This window comes from Oncorhynchus clarkii, unplaced genomic scaffold (genome assembly GCF_045791955.1).
Source record: "Oncorhynchus clarkii lewisi isolate Uvic-CL-2024 unplaced genomic scaffold, UVic_Ocla_1.0 unplaced_contig_6721_pilon_pilon, whole genome shotgun sequence".
Classification (NCBI taxonomy): domain Eukaryota; kingdom Metazoa; phylum Chordata; class Actinopteri; order Salmoniformes; family Salmonidae; genus Oncorhynchus; species Oncorhynchus clarkii.
Genome location: NW_027260976.1, coordinates 119,138 through 131,423, shown reverse-complemented (window position 1 = coordinate 131,423; position 12,286 = coordinate 119,138). Strand labels below are relative to the sequence as shown.

At 51.7% G+C, this 12,286-nt stretch overlaps 1 protein-coding gene across 1 annotated transcript in view; it reads left to right on the top strand.

The window, feature by feature from the left end:
* Positions 1 to 12,286, top strand: part of LOC139402755 (NBAS subunit of NRZ tethering complex-like) — a 283,040-nt gene that overhangs the window by 227,279 nt on the left and 43,475 nt on the right. The window contains exons 48-50 of the mRNA XM_071146672.1: positions 1,133 to 1,335; positions 5,241 to 5,330; positions 6,481 to 6,664. Coding sequence (XP_071002773.1) covers positions 1,133 to 1,335; positions 5,241 to 5,330; positions 6,481 to 6,664 — 477 coding nt within the window. The remainder of the gene's footprint in view (positions 1 to 1,132; positions 1,336 to 5,240; positions 5,331 to 6,480; positions 6,665 to 12,286) is intronic.

Sequence of the window (12,286 nt, the reverse complement as noted above, 5' to 3'; positions counted from 1 at the left end):
ATTAAAGCTGTTTCATGTTGATGTTTAAAATGAGAGCCTTATGGCACTGAAGCTGTCAACTCTACACACTGGAATGAACACACACAGAAACAGGCACATCTCTGTCTCTCTGCCTCTCTCTCTCTCTTCCCTACTCTCTCTCTCTCTCTCTCTCTCTCTCTCACACTCTCTCTCTCTCTCTCTCTTCCCTACTCTCTCTCTCTCTCTCTCTCTCTCTCTTCCCTACTCTCTCTCTCTATCTCTCTCTCCCCTACTCTCTCTCTCTCTCTCTCTCTCTCTCTCCCCTACTCTCTCTCTCTCTCCCCTACTCTCTCTCCCCTACTCTCTCTCTCCCCTACGCTCTCTCTCTCTCTCTTCCCTACTCTTTCTCTCTCTCTCTCCCCTACTCTCTCTCTCTCCCCTACTCTTTCTCCCCTACTCTCTCTCCCCTATGCTCTCTCTCTCTCTCTCCCCTACTCTCTCTCTCTCTCCCCTACGCTCTCTCTCTCTCTCTCTCTCTCTCTCTCTCTCTCCCCTACTCTCTCTCCCCTACTCTCTCTCTCTCCCCTACTCTCTCTCTCCCCTACTCTCTCTCCCCCCTACTCTCTCTCCCCCCTACTCAATCTCTCTCTCTCTCTCTCTCTCTTCCCTACTCTCTCTCTCTCTCTCTCTCTCTCTCTCTCTTCCCTACTCTCTCTCTCTCTCTTCCCTACTCTCTGTCTCTCTCTCTCTCTCCCCTACACTCTCTCTCTCTCCCCTACTCTCTCTCTCTCCCCTACGCTCTCTCTCTCTCTCTCTCCCCTACTCTCTCTCTCTCTCTCTCTCTCTCCCCTACTCTCTCTCCCCTACTCTCTCTCTCCCCTACGCTCTCTCTCTCTCTCTCTCCCCTACTCTCTCTCCCCTACGCTCTCTCTCTCTCTCTCTCTCTCTCTCCCCTACTCTCTCTCTCTCCCCTACTCTCTCTCTCTCTCCCCTACGCTCTCTCTCTCTCTCTCTCTCCCCTACTCTCTCTCCCCCCTACTCTCTCTCCCCCCTACTCTCTCTCCCCTACTCTCTCTCTCTCTCCCCTACTCTCTCTCTCTCTCTCTCTCTCTCTCTCAGGAACGGTTGCAGAGCTACAGTCGTACCTATGATCTCTCTCTCTCTCTCTCAGGAACGGTTGCAGAACTACAGTCGTACCTATGATCTCTCCCGTTCTGAACGGTCCAAAGTCCAGGCCCTGGCTGTCACCATGGCGACAGACGGACAGCCACTGGAGCAAATCGGAGAGCTGCTGGGCATCGCTGTGGGCAACCTGGACCTGTCAATCAAAACCGTTCTGCAGGTGGCTGTGGAGAATGTAGTCTCTGCCCTCAGGTATAAACTCCTCCTTTTACCTCATCTGTCTCTCTCTCTCTCTCTCTCTCTCTACTTCTCTCTCTCTCTCTCTCTACTTCTCTCTCTCTCTCTACTTCTCTCTCTCTCTCTCTCTCTCTCTCTCTATTTCTCTCTCTCTCTCTCTCTCTCTCTACTTCTCTCTCTCTCTACTTCTCTCTCTCTCTACATCTCTCTCTCTCTCTCTCCTTCTCTCTCTCTCTCTCTACTTCTCTCTCTCTTTCTCTCTCCCTCTTTCTTCCTCTCTGTATATGGTCTAGTGTATAGGATAGCCTGGTGTATATAGTCTGGTGTTTAGGATAGTCTGGTGTATATAGTCTAGTGTTTAGGATAGCCTGGTGTATATAGTCTGGTGTTTAGGATAGTCTGGTGTATATAGTCTAGTGTTTAGGATAGTCTGGTGTATATAGTCTAGTGTTTAGGATAGTTGAGTGTATATAGTCTGGTGTATTTAGTCTGGTGTATATAGTCTGGTGTATATAGTCTAGTGTATATAGTCTAGTGTTTAGGATAGTTGAGTGTATATAGTCTGGTGTATTTAGTCTGGTGTATATAGTCTGGTGTATATAGTCTAGTGTATATAGTCTAGTGTTTAGGATAGTCTGGTGTATATAGTCTGGTGTATAGGATAGTCTGGTGTATATTGTCTAGTGTATATAGTCTGGTGTATATAGTCTGGTGTATATTGTCTAGTGTATATAGTCTAGTGTTTAGGATAGTCTGGTGTATATAGTCTGGTGTATATAGTCTAGTGTTTAGGATAGTCTGGTGTATATAGTCTGGTGTATAGGATAGTCTGGTGTATATTGTCTAGTGTATATAGTCTGGTGTTTATAGTCTGGTGTATATTGTCTAGTGTATATAGTCTAGTGTTTAGGATAGTCTGGTGTATATTGTCTAGTGTTTAGGATCATCTGGTGTATATAATCTGGTGTATATAGTCTGGTGTATAGGATAGTCTAGTGTATATAGTCTGGTGTATATCGTCTAGTGTATATAGTCTAGTGTATATAGTCTAGTGTATATAGTCTAGTGTATATAGTCTAGTGTATATCGTCTAGTGTATATCGTCTAGTGTTTAGGATAGTCTGGTGTATATAGTCTGGTGTATAGGATAGTCTGGTGTATATAGTCTGGTGTATAGGATAGTCTAGTGTATATAGTCAGGTGTATATAGTCTAGTGTATATAGTCTAGTGTATATAGTCTAGTGTATATAGTCTGGTGTATATCGTCTAGTGTTTAGGATAGTCTGGTGTATATAGCCTGGTGTATAGGATAGTCTAGTGTATATAGTCAGGTGTATATAGTCTAGTGTATATAGTCTGGTGTATATCGTCTAGTGTTTAGGATAGTCTGGTGTATATTGTCTGGTGTATATAGTCTGGTGTATATAGTCGAGTGTTTAGGATAGTCTGGTGTATATTGTCTGGTGTATATAGTCTGGTGTATATAGTCGAGTGTTTAGGATAGTCTGGTGTATATAGTCTGGTGTATATAGTCTGGTGTATATAGTCTAGTGTTTAGGATAGTCTGGTGTATATTGTCTGGTGTATATAGTCTGGTGTATATAGTCTAGTGTTTAGGATAGTCTGGTGTATATAGTCTGGTGTATATAGTCTAGTGTTTAGGATAGTCTGGTGTATATAGTCTAGTGTTTAGGATAGTCTGGTGTATATAGTCTGGTGTATATAGTCTAGTGTTTAGGATAGTCTGGTGTATATAGTCTGGTGTATATAGTCTGGTGTATATAGTCTGGTGTATATAGTCTGGTGTATATAGTCTGGTGTATATAGTCTGGTGTATATAGTCTGGTGTATATAGTCTGGTGTATATAGTTGAGTGTTTAGGATAGTCTGGTGAATATAGTCTGGTGTATATAGTCTGGTGTATATAGTCTGGTGTATATAGTCTGGTGTATATAGTCGAGTGTTTAGGATAGCCTGGTGTATATAGTCAAGTGTTTAGGATAGCCTGGTGTATATAGTCAAGTGTTTAGGATAGCCTGGTGTATATAATCTAGTCTATATTGTCATTGTGTGACGCAGGCCCGTATTGTTTTTCTGTAACAGAATGAAAACCTGGGTCTCTGACTAATGGATGTCCTTTGTATCTGTCATACAAGGTGTGTGTGTGTGTGTGTGAGAGAAATCATTTGAATGGTGATTGTGCTGTGTAGAAATGATGCGTTATCTTTGAATTTTTTGTACGTAGCAAACGTGTGTGTGTGTGTGTGTGTGTGTGTGTGTGTGTGTGTGTGTGTGTGTGTGTGTGTGTGTGTGTGTGTGTGTGTGTGTGTGTGTGTGTGTGTGTGTGTGTGTGTGTGTGTGTGTGTGTGTGTGTGTGTGTGTGTGCGCCTTGCAGCTTAGTGGAGTTGAGTCAGGGAAAATATTTTTTTATTTTTATGTCTTTGTAAAAAAAAAAATGTGTCGCCTCTGGTGACACGATTCCTCTGCAGCAAAGCTGGGACTGCAGGCCCTGAAAATAACATGATACTGGAAGAGAGCTCTCTGGGAACGCCAGATAGCAGAACTAACAGCTGTCTGTGTTTAATCCTGTCTGTCTGTCTGTGTTGAATCCTATCTGTCTGTCTGTGTTGAACCCTGTCTCTGGGAACGCCAGATAGCAGAACTAACAGCTGTCTGTGTTGAATCCTGTCTGTCTGTCTGTGTTGAATCCTGTCTGTCTGTGTTGAATCCTGTCTGTCTGTCTGTGTTGAACCCTGTCTGTCTGTCTGTGTTGAATCCTGTCTATCTGTCTGTGTTGAACCCTGTCTGTCTGTGTTGAATCCTGTCTGTCTGTGTTGAATCCTATCTGTCTGTGTTGAATCCTATCTGTCTGTCTGTGTTGAACCCTGTCTCTGGGAACGCCAGATAGCAGAACTAACAGCTGTCTGTGTTGAATCCTGTCTGTCTGTCTGTGTTGAATCCTATCTGTCTGTCTGTGTTGAACCCTGTCTCTGGGAACGCCAGATAGCAGAACTAACAGCTGTCTGTGTTGAATCCTGTCTGTGTTGAATCCTGTCTGTCTGTCTGTGTTGAACCCTGTCTGTCTGTCTGTCTGTGTTGAACCCTGTCTGTCTGTGTTGAATCCTTTCTGTCTGTCTGTCTGTGTTGAACCATGTCTGTCTGTCTGTGCAGAACCCTGTCTGTCTGTGTTGAATCCTGTCTGTCTGTCTGTGTTGAATCCTGTCTGTCTGTCTGTGTTGAACCCTGTCTGTCTGTCTGTGTTGAATCCTGTCTGTCTGTCTGTGTTGAACCCTGTCTGTCTGTCTGTGTTGAACCCTGTCTGTCTGTCTGTGTTGAACCCTGTCTGTCTGTCTGTGTTGAACCCTGTCTGTCTGTCTGTGTTGAACCCTGTCTGTCTGTCTGTGTTGAATCCTGTCTGTCTGTCTGTGTTGAATCCTGTCTGTCTGTGTTGAACCCTGTCTGTCTGTGTTGAATCCTGTCTGTCTGTCTGTGTTGAACCCTGTCTGTCTGTGTTGAACCCTGTCTGTCTGTGTTGAACCCTGTCTGTCTGTGTTGAATCCTGTCTGTCTGTCTGTGTTGAACCCTGTCTGTCTGTCTGTGTTGAACCATGTCTGTCTGTCTGTGCTGAAACCTGTCAGTCTGTCTGTGCAGAATCCTGTCTGTCTGTCTGTGCTGAATCCTGTCCGTCTGTCTGTGTTGAATCCTGTCTGTCTGTCTGTGCAGAACCCTGTCTGTCTGTCTGTCTGTGCAGAATCCTGTCTGTCTTTCTGTGTTGAAACCTGTCAGTCTGTCTGTGTTGAAACCTGTCAGTCTGTCTGTGTTGAACCCTGTCTGTTTGTCTGTGTTTAACCCTGTCTGTTTGTCTGTGCTGAATCATGTTTGTCTGCCTGTTCTGAATCCTGTCTGTTGTTTTTGCCAGCGGAGACGAGGAGGTGGTGAATGATTACCCAGAACCCCTCATGGTGTTGGAGGGCATGGTCACTGCAGTGCACAACCACGTCCAGAGCGGGTGAGAGAGACTCAACCACACACTACTTTAGCTGCTGCTATAACACACACATAACACGTATCTGTCTGTCTGTGTCTCTGTCTGTCTGTGTCTCTGTCTGCCTGTCTGCCTGTCTGTCTGTCTGTATCTCTGTCTGCCTGTCTGCCTGTCTGTCTGTCTGTCTGTGGCTCTGTCTGCGTGTCTCTGTCTGTCTGTGTCTCTGTCTGCCTGTGTCTCTGTCTGTCTGTGTCTCTGTCTGTCTGTGTCTCTGTCTGTCTGTGTCTCTGTCTGTCTGTGTATCTGTCTGCCTGTCTGTCTGTATCTCTGTCTGTCTGTATCTCTATCTGTCTGTCTGTCTGTGTCTCTGTCTGCCTGTCTGTCTGTCTGTCTGTGTCTCTGTCTGTCTGTCTGTCTGTCTGTCTGTCTGTCTGTCTGTCTGTCTGTGTCTCTGTCTGCCTGTCTGTCTGTCTGTCTGTGTCTCTGTCTGCCTGTCTGTCTGTCTGTCTGTCTGTCTGTGTCTCTGTCTGTGTCTCTGTCTGTGTCTCTGTCTGTCTGTGTCTCTGTCTGTCTGTCTCTGTCTGTGTCTCTGTCTGTCTGTGTCTCTGTCTGTCTGTGTCTCTGTCTGCCTGTCTGTCTGTATCTCTGTCTGTCTGTCTGTCTGTCTGCCTGTCTGCCTGTCTGTCTGCCTGTCTGCCTGTCTGCCTGTCTGCCTGTCTGTCTGTGTCTCTGTCTGCCTGTCTGTCTGTATCTCTGTCTGTCTGTATCTCTGTCTGTCTGTCTGTCTGTATCTCTGTCTCTGTCTGTGTCTCTGTCTGCCTGTCTGCCTGTCTGCCTGTCTGTCTGTGTCTCTGTCTGCCTGTCTGTCTGTATCTCTGTCTGTCTGTATCTCTGTCTGTCTGCCTGTCTGTCTGTCTGTCTGTATCTCTGTCTGTCCGCCTGTCTGTCTGTCTGTCTGTCTGTATCTCTGTCTGTCTGTGTCTCTGTCTGCCTGTATCTCTGTCTGTCTGTCTGTCTGTATCTCTGTCTGTCTGCCTGTCTGTCTGTCTGTCTGTCTGTCTGTCTGTCTGTCTGTCTGTATCTCTGTCTGTCTGTATCTCTATCTGTCTGTCTGTCTGTATCTCTGTCTGTCTGTATCTCTGTCTGTCTGTCTGACTGTCTCTCTGTCTCCCAGTGACTCTGTGGTCAGTTCTGATGACCTGTTGGCGTGGTTACGGCCGTTCTGCAGCGATGGCTCTCGTGCGGTGCGACCACGTATCGAGGTTCTGCAGATTCTGGAGAATAACTTCAGTCTTAGGGACAGTGACGTTCATCTGCTGCTACTCTACAGGACCCAAGCTGTACTGAAGGATTTACAGGTAACACTCATTCTAGGGCTGTCCCCGACAACAACAACAACAACAACAACAACATTTTGGTGTATCCAGAGTCGTCTGATCTTTTGACCAATTGACGGGTGAAATGTTTTTAAACGTGTATTTAACGGTACGATAAATTCCACACGAGATCGGTAGAAACGGTACGATAAATTCCACACGAGAAAGGTTGCCGACCCTGGTGTTGTCGATGACCGTCAACTCCAGGAGCGTAACGGCAGAATCTGGGAAGCAGGAGGAGCACGGTCAGGAACAGGTTTATTGCTTATCTTGATCTCTAGCTCCCTCTTGAGTCATTTGTGTGTCTTAATTATATTATTAAACAGTGTGCTTAAAGCATCAGACAAGATCAGCGCACAATGTTTTATTTATTATAACGCATAAAGGTTTACTCAAAGCTTGCACGAGCAAACTAGCAACATTGTATCAACTGGGACCGACTCGAAGCTTGCACGAGCAAACTAGCAACGTTGTATCAACTGGGACCGACTCGAAGCTTGCACGAGCAAACTAGCTACATTGTATCAACTGTTCTGGGGTCTTTCCCGGTCCAGTTAGCTCCGGGTTTCCGTTATGGAAATGTGGCGCTGGACATTTTGCCGGGCCCATAATTTTAGTTAAGAACAAATTATTATTTTCAATGACGGCCTAGGAACAGTGGGTTAACTGCCTGTTCAGGGGCAGAACGACAGATTTGTACCTTGTCAGCTCGGGGATTTGAACTTGCAACCTTCCGGTTACTAGTCCAACACTCTAACCACTAGGCTACCCTGCCGCCCCTCCACTCTAACCACTAGGCTACCCTGCCGCCCCTCCACTCTAACCACTGGGCTACCCTGCCGCCCCTACACTCTAACCACTAGGCTACCCTGCCGCCCCTCCACTCTAACCACTTGGCTACCCTGCCGCCCCTACACTCTAACCACTAGGCTACCCTGCCGCCCCTACACTCTAACCACTAGGCTACCCTGCCCCCCCTACACTCTAACCACTAGGCTACCCTGCCGCCCCTACACTCTAACCACTAGGCTACCCTGCCGCCCCTCCACTCTAACCACTAGGCTACCCTGCCGCCCCTCCACTCTAACCACTAGGCTACCCTGCCGCCCCTCCACTCTAACCACTAGGCTACCCTGCCGCCCCTACACTCTAACCACTAGGCTACCCTGCCGCCTCTACACTCTAACCACTAGGCTACCCTGCCGCCCCTCCACTCTAACCACTAGGCTACCCTGCCGCCCCTACACTCTAACCACTAGGCTACCCTGCCGCCTCTACACTCTAACCACTAGGCTACCCTGCCCCCCCTACACTCTAACCACTAGGCTACCCTGCCGCCCCTACACTCTAACCACTAGGCTACCCTGCCGCCCCTCCACTCTAACCACTAGGCTACCCTGCCGCCCCTACACTCTAACCACTAGGCTACCCTGCCGCCTCTACACTCTAACCACTAGGCTACCCTGCCGCCCCTCCACTCTAACCACTAGGCTACCCTGCCGCCCCTACACTCTAACCACTAGGCTACCCTGCCGCCCCTACACTCTAACCACTAGGCTACCCTGCCGCCCCTCCACTCTAACCACTAGGCTACCCTGCCGCCCCTACACTCTAACCACTAGGCTACCCTGCCGCCTCTACACTCTAACCACTAGGCTACCCTGCCGCCCCTCCACTCTAACCACTAGGCTACCCTGCCGCCCCTACACTCTAACCACTAGGCTACCCTGCCACCTCTACACTCTAACCACTAGGCTACCCTGCCGCCCCTCCACTCTAACCACTAGGCTACCCTGCCCCCCCTACACTCTAACCACTAGGCTACCCTGCCGCCCCTCCACTCTAACCACTAGGCTACCCTGCCGCCCCTCCACTCTAACCACTAGGCTACCCTGCCCCCCCTCCACTCTATCCACTAGGCTACCCTGCCGCCCCTACACTCTAACCACTAGGCTACTTGCCTCCTCTACACTCTAACCACTAGGCTACCCTGCCGCCTCTACACTCTAACCACTAGGCTACCCTGCTACCCCCCCTACCCTGCTAACCCCCCTACACTCTAACCACTAGGCTACCCTGCCGCCTCTACACTCTAACCACTAGGCTACCCTGCTACCCCCCCTACCCTGCTACCCCCCCTACACTCTAACCACTAGGCTACCCTGCCGCCTCTACACTCTAACCACTAGGCTACCCTGCCGCCCCTCCCCTCTAACCACTAGGCTACCCTGCCCCCCCTACACTCTAACCACTAGGCTACCCTGCCGCCCCTACACTCTAACCACTAGGCTACCCTGCCGCCCCTCCACTCTAACCACTAGGCTACCCTGCCCCCCCTCCACTCTATCCACTAGGCTACCCTGCCGCGCCTACACTCTAACCACTAGGCTACTTGCCTCCTCCACACTCTAACCACTAGGCTACCCTGCCACCTCTACACTCTAACCACTAGGCTACCCTGCTACCCCCCCTACCCTTCCGCCCCTCCACTCTAACCACTAGGCTACCCTGCCGCCCCTACACTCTAACCACTAGGCTACCCTGCCGCCTCTACACTCTAACCACTAGGCTACCCTGCCGCCTCTACACTCTAACCACTAGGCTACCCTGCCGCCCCTCCACTCTAACCACTAGGCTACCCTGCCCCCCCTACACTCTAACCACTAGGCTACCCTGCCCCCCCTACACTCTAACCACTAGGCTACCCTGCCGCCCCTACACTCTAACCACTAGGCTACCCTGCCGCCCCTCCACTCTAACCACTAGGCTACCCTGCCGCCCCTACACTCTAACCACTCGGCTACCCTGCCGCCCCTCCACTCTAACCACTAGGCTACCCTGCCGCCTCTACACTCTAACCACTAGGCTACCCTGCCGCCCCTCCACTCTATCCACTAGGCTACCTGCCTCCTCTACACTCTAACCACTAGGCTACCCTGCCGCCTCTACACTCTAACCACTAGGCTACCCTGCTACCCCCCCTACCCTGCTACCCCCCCTACACTCTAACCACTAGGCTACCCTGCCGCCTCTACACTCTAACCACTAGGCTACCCTGCTACCCCCCCTACCCTGCTACCCCCCCTACACTCTAACCACTAGGCTACCCTGTCGCCCCTACACTCTAACCACTAGGCTACCCTGCTACCCCCCCTACCCTGCTACCCCCCCTACACTCTAACCACTAGGCTACCCTGTCGCCCCTACACTCTAACCACTAGGCTACCCTGCCGCCCCTACACTCTAACCACTAGGCTACCCTGCCGCCCCTACACTCTAACCACTAGGCTACCCTGCCGCCCCTACCCTGCTACCCCCCCTACCCTGCTACCCCCCCTACACTCTAACCACTAGGCTACCCTGCCGCCTCTACACTCTAACCACTAGGCTACCCTGCTACCCCCCTACCCTGCTACCCCCCCTACACTCTAACCACTAGGCTACCCTGCCGCCCCTACCCTGCTACCCCCCCTACCCTGCTACCCCCCTACACTCTATCCACTAGGCTACCCTGCCGCCCCTACACTCTAACCACTAGGCTACCTGCCTCCTCTACACTCTAACCACTAGGCTACCCTGCCGCCTCTACACTCTAACCACTAGGCTACCCTGCTACCCCCCCTACCCTGCTACCCCCCCTACACTCTAACCACTAGGCTACCCTGTCGCCCCTACACTCTAACCACTAGGCTACCCTGCTACCCCCCCTACCCTGCTACCCCCCCTACACTCTAACCACTAGGCTACCCTGCCGCCTCTACACTCTAACCACTAGGCTACCCTGCCGCCCCTACACTCTAACCACTAGGCTACCCTGCCGCCTCTACACTCTAACCACTAGGCTACCCTGCCGCCCCTACATTCTAACCACTGGGTTACCCTGCCGCCCCTACACTCTAACCACTAGGTTACCCTGTCGCCCCTACACTCTAACCACTAGGTTACCCTGCCGCCCCTACACTCTAACCACTAGGATACCTGCCGCCCCTACACTCTAACCACTAGGCTACCCTGGCGCCCCTACACTCTAACCACTAGGCTACCCTGCCGCCCCTACACTCTAACCACTAGGATACCTGCCGCCCCTACACTCTAACCACTAGGCTACCCTGCCGCCCCTACACTCTAACCACTAGGCTACCCTGCCGCCCCTACACTCTAACCACTAGGCTACCCTGCCGCCCCTACACTCTAACCACTAGGCTACCCTGCCGCCCCTACACTCTAACCACTAGGCTACCCTGCCGCCCCTACACTCTAACCACTAGGCTACCCTGCCGCCCCTCCACTCTAACCACTAGGCTACCCTGCCGCCCCTACACTCTAACCACTAGGCTACCCTGCCGCCCCTACACTCTAACCACTAGGCTACCCTGCCGCCCCTACACTCTAACCACTAGGCTACCCTGCCGCCCCTCCACTCTAACCACTAGGCTACCCTGCCGCCCCTCCACTCTAACCACTAGGCTACCCTGCCGCCCCTACACTCTAACCACTAGGCTACCCTGCCGTCCCTACACTCTAACCACTAGGCTACCCTGCCGCCCCTACACTCTAACCACTAGGCTACCCTGCCCCCCCTCCACTCTAACCACTAGGCTACCCTGCCGCCTCTACACTCTAACCACTAGGCTACCCTGCCGCCCCTACACTCTAACCACTAGGCTACCCTGCCGCCCTCCACTCTAACCACTAGGCTACCCTGCCGCCCCTCCACTCTAACCACTAGGCTACCCTGCCGCCCCTCCACTCTAACCACTAGGCTACCTGCCGCCCCTACACTCTAACCACTAGGCTACCCTGCCGCCCCTCCACTCTAACCACTAGGCTACCCTGCCGCCCCTCCACTCTAACCACTAGGCTACCCTATCGCCCCTCCACTCTAACCACTAGGCTACCCTGCCGCCCCTCCACTCTAACCACTAGGCTACCTGCCGCCCCTACACTCTAACCACTAGGCTACCCTGCCGCCCCTCCACTCTAACCACTAGGCTACCTGCCGCCCCTACACTCTAACCACTAGGCTACCCTGCCGCCCCTACACTCTAACCACTAGGCTACCCTGCCCCCCCTACACTCTAACCACTAGGCTACCCTGCCGCCCCTACACTCTAACCACTAGGCTACCCTGCCGCCCCTCCACTCTAACCACTAGGCTACCCTGCCGCCCCTCCACTCTAACCACTAGGCTACCCTGCCGCCCCTCCACTCTAACCACTAGGCTACCCTGTCGCCCCTCCACTCTAACCACTAGGCTACCCTGCCGCCCCTCCACTCTAACCACTAGGCTACCTGCCGCCCCTACACTCTAACCACTAGGCTACCCTGCCGCCCCTCCACTCTAACCACTAGGCTACCTGCCGCCCCTACACTCTAACCACTAGGCTACCCTGCCGCCCCTACACTCTAACCACTAGGCTACCCTGCCGCCCCTACACTCTAACCACTAGGCTACCTGCCGCCCCTACACTCTAACCACTAGGCTACCCTGCCGTCCCTACACTCTAACCACTAGGCTACCCTGCCGCCCCTCCACTCTAACCACTAGGCTACCTGCCGCCCCTACACTCTAACCACTAGGCTACCCTGCCGCCCCTCCACTCT